The sequence below is a fragment of the Solanum lycopersicum genome, chromosome 10 (assembly GCF_036512215.1).
Source record: "Solanum lycopersicum chromosome 10, SLM_r2.1".
Taxonomy (NCBI): domain Eukaryota; kingdom Viridiplantae; phylum Streptophyta; class Magnoliopsida; order Solanales; family Solanaceae; genus Solanum; species Solanum lycopersicum.
In genome coordinates, this window is record NC_090809.1 from 62,747,843 (window position 1) to 62,759,949 (window position 12,107).

General features: G+C 35.9%; 1 protein-coding gene across 1 annotated transcript; it reads left to right on the forward strand.

Moving 5' to 3' along the window:
• Nucleotides 1–1,037: 1,037 nt before the first annotated feature.
• On the forward strand, nucleotides 1,038–12,107 carry LOC101246881 (uncharacterized). The gene is made up of 21 exons (XM_004249744.5): nucleotides 1,038–1,861; nucleotides 2,915–2,986; nucleotides 3,103–3,307; nucleotides 3,393–3,501; nucleotides 5,706–5,798; nucleotides 5,943–6,020; nucleotides 6,133–6,225; nucleotides 6,312–6,404; nucleotides 6,526–6,607; nucleotides 6,724–6,783; nucleotides 6,856–6,908; nucleotides 7,035–7,201; nucleotides 8,635–8,848; nucleotides 8,941–8,998; nucleotides 9,082–9,138; nucleotides 9,309–9,554; nucleotides 10,061–10,125; nucleotides 10,231–10,287; nucleotides 10,380–10,473; nucleotides 11,587–11,727; nucleotides 11,805–12,107. Exons 1-21 carry the CDS (start codon nucleotides 1,307–1,309, stop codon nucleotides 11,931–11,933), a joined length of 2,721 nt encoding a protein of 906 aa, XP_004249792.1. The 5' UTR covers nucleotides 1,038–1,306; the 3' UTR covers nucleotides 11,934–12,107.

Here is a 12,107-nt window from a genome sequence, read left to right on the forward strand (position 1 = left end):
AACGCCTAATATTTTGAATTTGGATTCAAAATATTAAAATAAGACATGAATCCATTATAATATTAATAAATATGTGATCATTATTGTATAATTTTTTTGCGAAAAATATCAAATAATACTTAATAAAAACGAAAAATGATAATATGATTACCAAGGACATTGATCAATTAACTGATGTGAAGTAATAATGTTATGTTATTTTTTTTTTTTTGGAATATATACAATATACTCCATTTTCTTTTTAATTATACTAAACTTCAATTATTTAATATATAGATTTTAAAAAGGAGCTTTTAATGCATTTTCTTTACTATGAATTATGATTTATCCATCCGCCATAAGTTTTTTTTTTTTTAATGAAATTATACGATGATTAGCGAATATATACTAGTTAATTAGCTAGTATAGTTATAATTTGAATTGGGTTCCATTCACAATCTCTTTTTAGCTACAATTTTGTGCGCCTCTCTCCTCTTTTGTGCATATACAAATAGTACAAATTATACATATATATATAAAATTTTATGACATATATACAAATACAATTTTTCTATCATCATTTTCTCCCCTCCCTCTTGCAATCTCGTTCGCCTCTCTCTTCTCTCTCCGAATCTCGTTATATATATACAATTATCTAACATATATACACGTATAACTCGACAGATATACAAATGCAATTCATCTCTCCACTCTCTCGGTCTCCTCTCTCATCTCTCTCTTCTAGTTTTGCTCACCTCTCTCCTCCCTCTAACATGTAGCTAGGAATGATAGTTAGGAAACTATAGCTATGGAGTTATATGAATTATTTTTAGTGTCTATTTGCGAAATTTTTAGTTTTTACGAATTATGAAAAAATCATATTTTACGACAGTTTCACATATATTAACAATGACATATGCAGTGAAAATTTTACAAATGAAATATAAGAAGACTAAAATATTTGCAAATATCACCATTACCTCATAGAGACAGAGAAATTGTTTCAAAGAGACTCTCGACTCAGATCGACAATTTTACGAGAGTTTGGCTCTAGGAATCAAATTTGATTAGGGGTGTTTTTGGTATTCCAAAAAAATAAAATGGATTACAAAATTAACTCCGATTTCTCACTTGCTACTTCTTAACTCTCCAATCCCCATTCGTCTTCCTTATTCCATCGGCCGAAGGGTTATATAAATACTGTTCCTTAGCATAAACGCCCATTTCATGCTTTTGAATTCTCTCTTCTTTTACAGATCCATAGTTCAATTCTCTCTCTTTGAGTTGTTGTTGTTGTGTTCACACTAATCGGAACACATCAGAACCAATGACGGCAAAAACAAACCGTGAATTTGACATTTCATCGCCGGCGGAGGAAAAACCGCCGGCTCAATATCGGGTACCAGAAACCGAACCGGAAACCGGTGATCTGAACCGGCGTAAGCCGGACGAACCTCAGGTTAAGGTTAGTGGTAGTAACGGCGTCGTTGTATACAGGAGGAACAAGAGGCGGAAGACGGCAGATTCAAACCGAAATTCAAGTGGTAAAGTTGTAAATATGGATGTGACGAAGGGTAATTTAGGAATTTCAGCGAATAACGGTGATGTTGTGGAGGTTGAAGTGAAAGAAGAGACGAGGAGTAAGCGGTTAACACGGTCCGCTTTGGGGAGGAAGAGGGAGCTGTTGGAGATTACGAATGGGAACTCTGGAGGTGAAGTTGATGAGGGAAGTGGTGTAGTTATCTCTGGTACACCTACGAAGAAACTAGAAATGAAAATGTCGAAGAAGATTTCAATTACGGTAATACCTGAAACGGTGAAGGAGCTGTTTGAGACTGGTTTACTGGAAGGCTATCCTGTTTTCTACAACGGTGGGAAGAAGGTATCATTCTTTTACAGTGTGGCTAATATTCTGTTTCCTTTTGTATTAGATACTCTTTTTATTTTGATTTGAATTTGCCGGAGCTAGTCCTTCAGTGGTATTTTCTACTCAAAGTACCAAAATTTGACTGATTCTTTATATTCAGTTCCCCACGACAGGAAATTGGAGAAATGAGAATAGCATAGAGGCAGTTCTAGATTCTCTGTTTATTTGTATAGAGTTACCCTTCAAATATACTAGTTAAGAAAATGAGTTACCTCAATTATTGAAAATAAGCCAATCAGTTCAAAACGTTGAAGCAGCATAACTAATCTCAGTAAGCAGTTGTCTAGAAGAAAAAAAATGAAACTTGTTTCATCACTTTGATATTATGAAATGGAAATCACTTTAATATCATAACACCACAAAAGCAAGCTAAGGAGTGAACAGGTAAGTTTTACTAGAATTACTAGAGATGCTAAATTTACTAAAAATGCGGTTGGATAATATTCTTCTTTTGGTTGGATATGGCTTCCTTCAGTTGTCGCACATTTCCACGAAGGGGTAGAGTGGGTGTACACATAAATTTCTAAATGAATCATTATGCTATTCTTTTTTATCGGCAGTACCTGTTCTAAATTTGTAAAACCATTATTAATGTATATGTGCATAAATTTCTAAAGGTGGCATTCATGCTAATCCTTTTCGGTCAGCAGCATGCATGCCAAATTTATTAAATCATTAATTTTGTAACTACATGAAGGCTCATGAAACTTGCTGTTGATCCACTTCCAGTTTCTTTTTGCATATGACACCCACTGACCCAACTAGCCTAGATTCACATTGTGTATGACACATTATGAATTTCTTTTTTGGTATCTAAATCAGTTAAAATGAAAAAAAAATTATGCGGAGCGGATTGAAAACATAAATTTTTGCTATGCTGGGCAGGCTGAATCTTTGCGGGTTTGTCTCGCAACTGCTGCACCCTGTTTTCTGTTCCTATTTTTAAATGCTTTGATGGATTCAGTAGTTATGTGTTTCATCTTTAGGTTAATATTGTCTTGATTGTAGGGAATTCCACTCCGAGGAACAATTAAAGATACTGGAATTCTTTGTTCTTGTGAACTATGCAAGGGAGCTACAGTGAGTATTTAGTTTTTTCTATTTCTTTTAGTTCCTTTTATAACACTTTACTACTTTAGTCGTCTTAATAAACAGTAATCTTAATGGACTTGACTATTTCACATTCACAATGTTAGGTTGTGCCTCCTAGCAAATTTGAGATCCATGCTTGTAATTCATATAGACGTGCGTCAGAGTATATCTGCCTAGAAAATGGCAAGAGCCTCCTCGACGTGGTCAAAGAGTGTAGAAAAGGTTCCTTGAAAACATTAGAAGAAACAATTCAGAGTGTCATCGGTCCAGTTCCTGTGAAGAAAAGTCTTTTTTGTCGGGATTGCAAGGGTGAGCTTTCTCATGCAAACTTGAATATAGAGACATGTCCTCTGACAATCGTAATTAAGAGATATGTGCTTACTGCTATTGCTAGGGTCTTTTGTTGCAACACTAGCTGGAAATGATGAACAACTTTGTGATTCATGCATAGTTTCCTTAAGATCAGAAGCCACTCCAACACAGTCGATAAACACTGAAAATGCGTATGTTTTTCTTTTCAAGTCTCAGGATCTTATTGCTGATGTTTGTTCCTTTTTCTTTTGTGCTGTAGTGGAGCCTGATTCTTAAGATCAGTTTAGCACCAACCAATGTAGATTATTTTAAGGATTTAGGCAACAACTTAAAAGTTTGGATCCAGGGATGGATATTTCTAATTCAGGGTTGGCGGAACCCAAAATCGTGTTATTTTGTGAGTTTGTGTTGAGAAACAAACTTAGTATTAATTTATTTTTTACCTAATAGGTTGCATTTTATCGAATCTAGAACCCACAAACTCAATTCTGGATATGCCACTGTAATGGGATTGGAAGACGTGATATGATGTATAGTAGATCTTACATATGTCTTTTTTTTTAGTTTCAGAAAGACATGATGTGCAAGTCTACTATGCATCACCATAGTGCTTCTATTGTGCTATAGACTAGCATGATCCGCTTCTTCAGTACATGCTCCTTGCCATCTTTCTTTGTCAGTAGAACTGTAAAACCACATAAAATATGTGAAATGAAACTAAACAGCACAATAGAATAGGTTTAACATGTTTTTTTGAAGAACAAAGCCAATCAACAACATAAACATGGTAGGTTTTTTTTATGTAAGACTTTGAGAGAAACAATATTGGTTGGGTCAAAGTTATCAGAAATGTCGGCAGACAGTTACATAGACAAGTATATACAATCAGTTGTTTTGTTACTACTCCCTTGTATTGTTTGTACTACTCCCTCTGTCCCAATTTATGTGACTTACTTTCCTTTTTAGTCCGTCCCAAAAAGAATGATTCATTTTTATATTAGACCATAAAATGTCTATTTTACCCTTAATCAAATGTTTACAGCCACACAAATTTCTATCATTCATTTTGGACCACAAGTTTTAAAAGTCTTCATTTCTTTCTTAAACTACGTGCCGAGTCAAAGTACCTCACATAAAATGGGAAGGACGGAGTAATAGATATCCAAAAATTGTGTTGAGAAAACCAATGTTAACCTAAAAGCGGTGTCAAATAGATTATTCCTAACTGTATTTAAGAAAAATCAAGACATCACTTGACTATATGTTATATGTAACAGTAAGATAGTCTATAGTTTGTCAATAAACCTATAGTTTGTAGTTTCTGATAAAGGACCCTCCAAAGCCCTGATGTTAAGAAAATGGATACTGGTTTTATCAAAAGCTGCCTAATAAGATGACAATTGCTCAAGACCAATGTGAACTGTGAGATACTTAACACCTCTCATTAGGAGAAAACCCCTAATTCCCACAAACAGATTTGGATGCTTAAAACCGATAGGCGCACATGATTGGACATTTGGTGTGTGGATAATATAACGTGGAGACCCAATATTGGAAGTCAAGACTAAGGATTGGTCTTGCTCTAATACCATGTTAAAAAATGTAACATGGTATGAGAACAAGTTAGATCTTTACTTCAAGTTTCACTTCCACTCATTATCAAAAAGAATTTTACATGCTCCATGAAAAAACATTAAAACCTCACATGAAGGAGCGTGTTGAAAATATAATTTTAAACAAAGAAAAGTATGATCTCTCCTTAAGCTTTTAGATGGAATGGTCAAGCACCTCAAGAAATGAAAAAGATATTATTGATAATTATGAAAAGTTTCTGAGGAATAAAGAGAGACATATGAGGTAGCATGTAACCAGTGGAACAGTCGATGTGCACCACAAGTTGGCCCAGGCCCAGGTGTCCAAAAAAGAAAGAAGATAAAAAATGACACGTTGCTTTCCAAGAGTGTCAGAGAGTACCATAATACTGTACATCTTTCTCAGATAAATTGGTTGCAGCTGGTCCAGAATATGTTATTTTGACGAATGAAAATGAACTGCTTTGTGATTTTAGCTCACCAGTTCATCAGATAGAATTATTGTAGAAAAACAGAAGTGGTGAGTGGTTGAAGACATGATACTTGTCATGGATTTAGACTTCGTTTGCTGACTAAGCAAGGTGTGATTATCTTCCAGTCTTGTTCTTTTATTGTTGAGTTCTTTTTGTTGGCTGTTGGTTCCTCTATTTGTTTAATTAGTAATGCATGTGTCCTTTCGAAGAGATGGTCATCTGGCAAATTTGTTGTTTTTCGGTTTGCATACTTGAATATCTTATCAGTCTTTCTTTTTTGTTATAATAATCGTTCTTAATCTTGTTTTTTTTTCTTTTTCCCAAATATAGGGTGTTCGAGCCAGTTCTGAACTTAAATTCCTCTGGAACTTCAAATATGTCGTCTGTTTCACTAAGAAGCGTTAAGGGAAGGAAAAAGAAAAAGTTGGTATCAATATACTTAATTGGTTCTTTGTCAAAAAAATATAGTTGATTTCTGCTTGATATTTGTGGTCATTGAACTTCTGCTCAATGTGAGTAAAGTGGGTTTATGAACATGTGCTGATGCTGTTTTATTTGCATATTAAGGGTCGCGATAAAGCATTCGCGTAGACAGTCTCCTTCAGCGCATACTCTCTCCAGAAAAAAGTGGAAGACACCAAATAAGTGTGCTATTTCCCTTATTGTTCTTCTGTTTATTTTTCTTATTTTACAAATGAAAATATAGTTCTTTTTTTGTTGTCTCTTCTTCTAACCTACTTTTACTTGGTCCTTCAAGGGTAACGAAGCCAGTTTTTGCTCCAAAGTCGGATGAAACGTCTATAACGTGCAGTTCATTCAGAAACAACATGCAGGGGAACATCTCAGAAAAGTTGGTGAATATTACTGTATTTGTCATTAGAGATTTTTGTAATAACTTACCTACAACTCATGTGGTGGCTTTTATGTTTATGTCAGATTGTCAAAATCAGTTTTAGTTACAAAGTATTCTAAAGTTGCTTCGCCTGGTGTCTCGGTGCACTCTAGGACCCAATGGAAAATGACAAAAAGGTTGGTACTTGTCTTCTGTATTACTTATACTAATTGTGGATTCTTTTTTCATGAAGAATTGTGGTTTCTTCTGATGGCAATGTTACTTATATTGCTTGGTTCTGTGATTCACTTTGTTCAGGGATCAAAAGATGCATAGATTGGTTTTTGAGGAAGGTGGACTGCCTGAAGGAACTGAAGTAGCTTATTATTCTCGTGGAAAGGTTGCTGAGCATCTCCTTTACCACTTTTTAAATATAGTCCTTGATCCATTGTATACACTGGATTTTTTCTCTGCTTTATTTTGTTGATATCTTAATTGGTCGTTTGTGATTGGCAGAAATTGCTTGTTGGTTATAAGAAGGGATCTGGTATATTCTGTTCTTGCTGCAATACTGAGGTATAACCCCTAGCTTAGGGTCTCCCCAATTGTCCTGCAAGATATTCTGATGGCATTTCATTTTATGGTTAGGTTAGTCCATCTCAGTTTGAAGCTCATGCAGGTTGGGCATCGCGCAAAAAACCGTTAGTCTTCATCGTACTTATCATCTCTCGTTCAAAGAATATATATCATTAATGACTTTAAGCAAAACCTAGTTCTGCTGATGCAGTTCTAATGTGGGTACTTGACTTTGTCAATGTCTGCTGCAGTTATGGGTATATTTACACGTCTAATGGAGTTTCGCTACATGAATTTGCTATATCTCTATTAAAAGGCCGCAAGTCTTCAGTTAAAGACAGTGATGACTTGTGCATCATATGCGCAGATGGTGGTAAACTAGTGCTTTGTGATGGATGTCCTAGGGCTTTCCATAAAGGTTTAAGTTGGATTTTTCTTGATTGACAGTTTCAATATTATACAAGATACTTTCTTCTTCTCTTCTTTTTCCCTGGTGAATGATGATTGAGTTCACCATGTTCTGTTTGATCATCAATGCATCATATTGCTTTCCTTTCTTCCCTTTCTTGGGTTTTCTGAGGTGAGGGTGCTTGTGTTGAATGGAGGTAAGATAGGAATAAGTGAATAAGAACCTAATTTATTGTAGCTGATTTAAGGATGGGGACACTAGGTGAGTTCAGGAAATAGCTCGTAATTGTGAATTTAATTAACACTATGATAAAAACAAATATAATAATCAAGGATTTGTTACGTGGAGTGAGTTCTATTGACTGACAATGAACCTGTACATAATATTTTTATGTTATTTTTTCTGGACTTTTTAAATTGGAACTACTTTAGTTTCTGAACCTGTCAAACTGTAAGATCTCAAAACATGCTGAACCAGCACCTAGTTGGTTAACTTGAAATTTGTACCTTCATCTTCTTTGGTTAGTCCAGTTTGCATTAGCTATTTTCAGCTAATTGTAATTTAGTACATATTCCTCCTGCTGCCTTAATCTTGTGATAGTGTTTGACTTCGCACAGAGTTTAAGAAATTAAAGAAATCAAAGAAGACCTGATCAAATATTTGCAAAGTTTATAACCTTCCCTTATTTCCCCCCGTAGTTCATGCCAAAAAATATATGCAAAGTACCAAAAGCGCCTGACTAGTCTAGTCATAAGGGTGAAATGAGGATGTGCTCAATTTTTTTGGGACATAGTGAAGGGAAGCGTGTTATATAGAATGGGACCGATGCAGCTGATGGAATAGAACAAATATGGCAGAGGTTGACTATGCATCCTTGGGCTGGTGTCCAGTCAACACAGGAAGTTTTTTTTGGGACATAGTGAAGGGAAGTGTGTTATATAAAATGGGACCGATGCAGCTGAAGGAATAGAACAAATATGGCAGAGGTTGACTATGCATCCTTGGGCCGGTGTCCAGTCAACACAAGAAATTGGAGCTGTTTGCAACCCTTCTTCTTTCCCCTACCCTTCATCTGTCCATGTCTTTAAATCTTTGTTCTTTTTAGAGCATATAGAGGAATTGGCTTTGCTGTTTATGAAATAAGAGTTGAGCCTTCAATCAGATCTATGCACCACTATGAAATGGGTCTGGAAGATAATTATCTTCTGTTAAGTTTCTTGTCGACTGATATAATTAACCACCTTTGGTATGAACGATATATAGCCATCAATGTGTTTTTTACTGCACTTACTTTGTAATGGTAAATTTAAATTTTCAGTTTGTTCTGCTTGATATCACATTTACACCATTTAGTTGATGTTGGCCTGTTGCTTGCTGGTGCTGGTCATGATATCATGTTTCATCGATAAGCATTTGATGTGTAATTCCAATGGTCTATGCAGAGTGTGCATCATTATCAACTATCCCTCGTGGTAAATGGTACTGCAAGTATTGTGAAAGCATGTTACAGAGGGAGAAGTTTGCGGAGCGCAATACGAATGCCTTAGCAGCCGGCAGGATCTCCGGCATTGATCCTATTGAGCAAATAACAAACCGTTGCATTCGTTTTGTCAAGAATGCAGAAGAGGCAGAATTTATTGCATGTGTTTTATGCAGGTAGTATTTTTTGTTTGGCTAAGAGCACATTGTTGCTGAGCATCTTAGGTTTGTCAGTTTGATCCAGTATGTCTTATCTTTTCTGTCTACAGAGCTTATGACTTTAGCAAGTCTGGTTTTGGTCCACGGACTGTCATTCTTTGTGACCAGGTTTTCCTCTTCATTCCTTATATCTGTGTCTTATTCAACTAAATATATGAACTGAAATGCTTTATCCATCATTTATTTTTCAGTGCGAGAAAGAGTATCATGTTGGCTGCTTGAAGAAAAGCAAGATAGCAGATTTAAAGGTGCATGCATTTGCATTTTAAGATTATTTCATGAATTGGTTCTTTTCTTAGACCTATGTACTTGCTTTCGCTTTCCTTTATTAATATATATTTTTAATTATTATTTTCGGTTTGGTTGGAGAGTGGGTTGAGACTTTTAGCATTAAAAGCTAATGTTTGTTGCATCACAGGAATTGCCTAAAGGAAAATGGTTCTGTAGTGTGGATTGCAAGAGGATCTATTGTGCCCTGCAAAATTTGCTTAACTCAGGAGAAGAGAGGTTGCCTGATTCTTGTTTGGATGCAGGAAGAGTTAAGGAAAAACATAACAGTTTGGTTGCTGTTGGTGAACTTGATGTTAGATGGAGGCTTCTTAGTGGCAGAATTTCCTCCCGTGAAACCAGAAGGCTACTGGCAGAAGCTGTTTCTATCTTCCATGTAAGCATTATCCCTGATCATTTATTTCGATGATCACCAAAAGCTTGCTCTCCACTTGATATTATGGGGTTGGGGTTGGTTGGCAAATATATATCTCATGCTCTTTTTTGTGTCAGTGCCTTTTGTCATTCTGTGACTGTTTTGTGAATGGTATGAACATATTCGAATTGTTGCTGTTGCGCTTCTGTGCACATCCAGAATTGCTAATGCAGGAAAGCATGTCATGATGTTATATCTGCATGTCATTTGAATTTGCTGTTCTGATATTTCCTATATCATCAAAACCGGCTTTTTGTTTGTGGAGTTTCAGATGATTTACTATTTAATTGATATGATTGGCTATTACTTTTCATTCTACCCTCATTAATAAGATGACATTCATTACATGTATTTTCTCAATTTCCTGTGGAAGTGTCTTTCAAGAATTTCTAGATTATATATTTCATTGCATGTATCAGCTTTGAGGAAAAATGTTATCATCAAGGTTTTCATTGTTGACTTCTCAGGATGGTTTCGATCCTATTGTTGATTCAGTAACTGGACGTGACTTCATTCCTTCTATGGTTTATGGGTAGGCTTTGTTCTCCTTGTTATTCAGTGTTGGTTTTTCCATTTAGTTTCATGATTTGTCTAATCATGAGGTTTTTTTCTTTACACCTTCTCTGACTTCCTGCAGAAGGAATATTAGGGGCCAAGACTTTGGGGGCATGTATTGCGCTATATTGACTGTAAAGTAAGTATTGCAGTATGTTCTTTTAATTCTTTTGATAGTTTAAATCTATTATGATCAAATAACTTAAGAAGTTCTTTGACTGATGACTGCAGCTCAACAGTAATATCAGCAGGGATCCTCCGGATTTTTGGCCAGGATATGGCAGAACTCCCTCTTGTGGCAACCCGTGTTGGTAGCCAAGGCAAGGTATAGCAACAAAACTACTCTCAGGATGTTTCTGCTGTCATGTCTTTTTGTTTTATGTTTCGCTGCTTTGCTTATTTTTTGCTATACTTCCGCTAGAATTACATCTTCCAAAGCCAGTTAATCACGGGTCAAATTCAGAAGGGTATTGCCTTATATTTATATGCATTTAGGCCTTTTGGTAGAAGAGTTGCATAATCTATGAACAGCTTTCCGACAGGAAGCAAGACAACTTTTATTGCTTGGTCATTTATTAGCAATGCTGTATTTTTTAAGAACTTGAATAAATGGTAGATGCAGTTTGAACAAGTCGACCTCAACAATTGCTGACCACTGCGAGACTGTAACCTTTGGCTGGATTGTTGGCCTGTTCTTTAGCTTTATACTTTTTCGTTTTGAACAGATGTTCCTTTTTTTATTTCTACTTTAAAGTGATGTATAGAATAAGAAATGAGGCTTTGACAAAGGAATCAACAATTTTGTGGAATCTAATATTGTAACTAGGGGTGGCAATTTCAACCCATGTTAATAAAATGAGCCCATTTTGACCATATATAATGACTTGGATCGCTCATATTATAATTGGTCAAATATGGGCTTCAAGCTATTTTAAAAGTCTCTTCAAATATGGTCAAAATGGGTTCAATATGATCCAACCCATTTTTTCTTAAACCATATTCAACCCATGCAAAATCAATCCAATCCGACCGTTTGCCACCCCTAATTGTAATTACCTGCTAAGACTCATTTAAAGAGCTACCCACTGCCCTTCGTGTCTGTCATGCCATGGATGGTGATACCGGTATTTGCAGTGTTAGCCCAGGGCTAGAAATGGTCTAGCGCACTGCTGTCGAGGACAACGAATGCAGAGTGTGGTGATTTGTTATAACCCTATTGCATGGTATGGGACGGTAGTCCGACATCGGTTAATGGGAAGCTGATCTGGGGCTTGTATAATCTTGGGCTCTCCCACCTCAATAGTTCTTTTGGGGTGTGGTCCTGTTGTCCTCCCTGGGTTGTATCAGATACAAAAAAAAAAAAAAACATTTTATTACGTTTAGTAGAAGCTTTCTTATTAAAAATGCATCTTATAAAAGATAATTTCAATGTTCACAGGGATACTTTCAGTTGCTGTTCTCCTGCATAGAAAAATTGCTTGCATTTTTGGGCGTGAGACGCTTTGTACTCCCAGCTGCTGTTGAAGCTATGTCGATTTGGACTAAGAAATTTGGATTTGAGGAGTTAACACCAGAGCAGGTTTGTTTTTTCGCATGTTATCATGCTGGTGCATCATATCCTCCCTTCGATCGCTAAGCATTTTGTATTATTTGCAGCTTGTCAGCTACAGAAAAACTTGTTGGCAAATGATTAGCTTTAAAGGCACATCTATGCTGGAAAAAATGGTTCCTAAATGTAGAATCATTAAACAAGGGGAAGGTGAAACTGATGTTCCAGATGAGTAGTTAAATCCCATTTGTAGATCCATTTTTTTCAAATTACATGTATATTTCTCATCTTATTTATCACAAAGGGCAAGTAGTTGTTAGTAGTAACTATTACAAATGAGATGTAGAGGATTATATTTGTGTAAAAAATGTTCTACAACTCGAGCATATCTTGAGTTTGATTTTATGCTC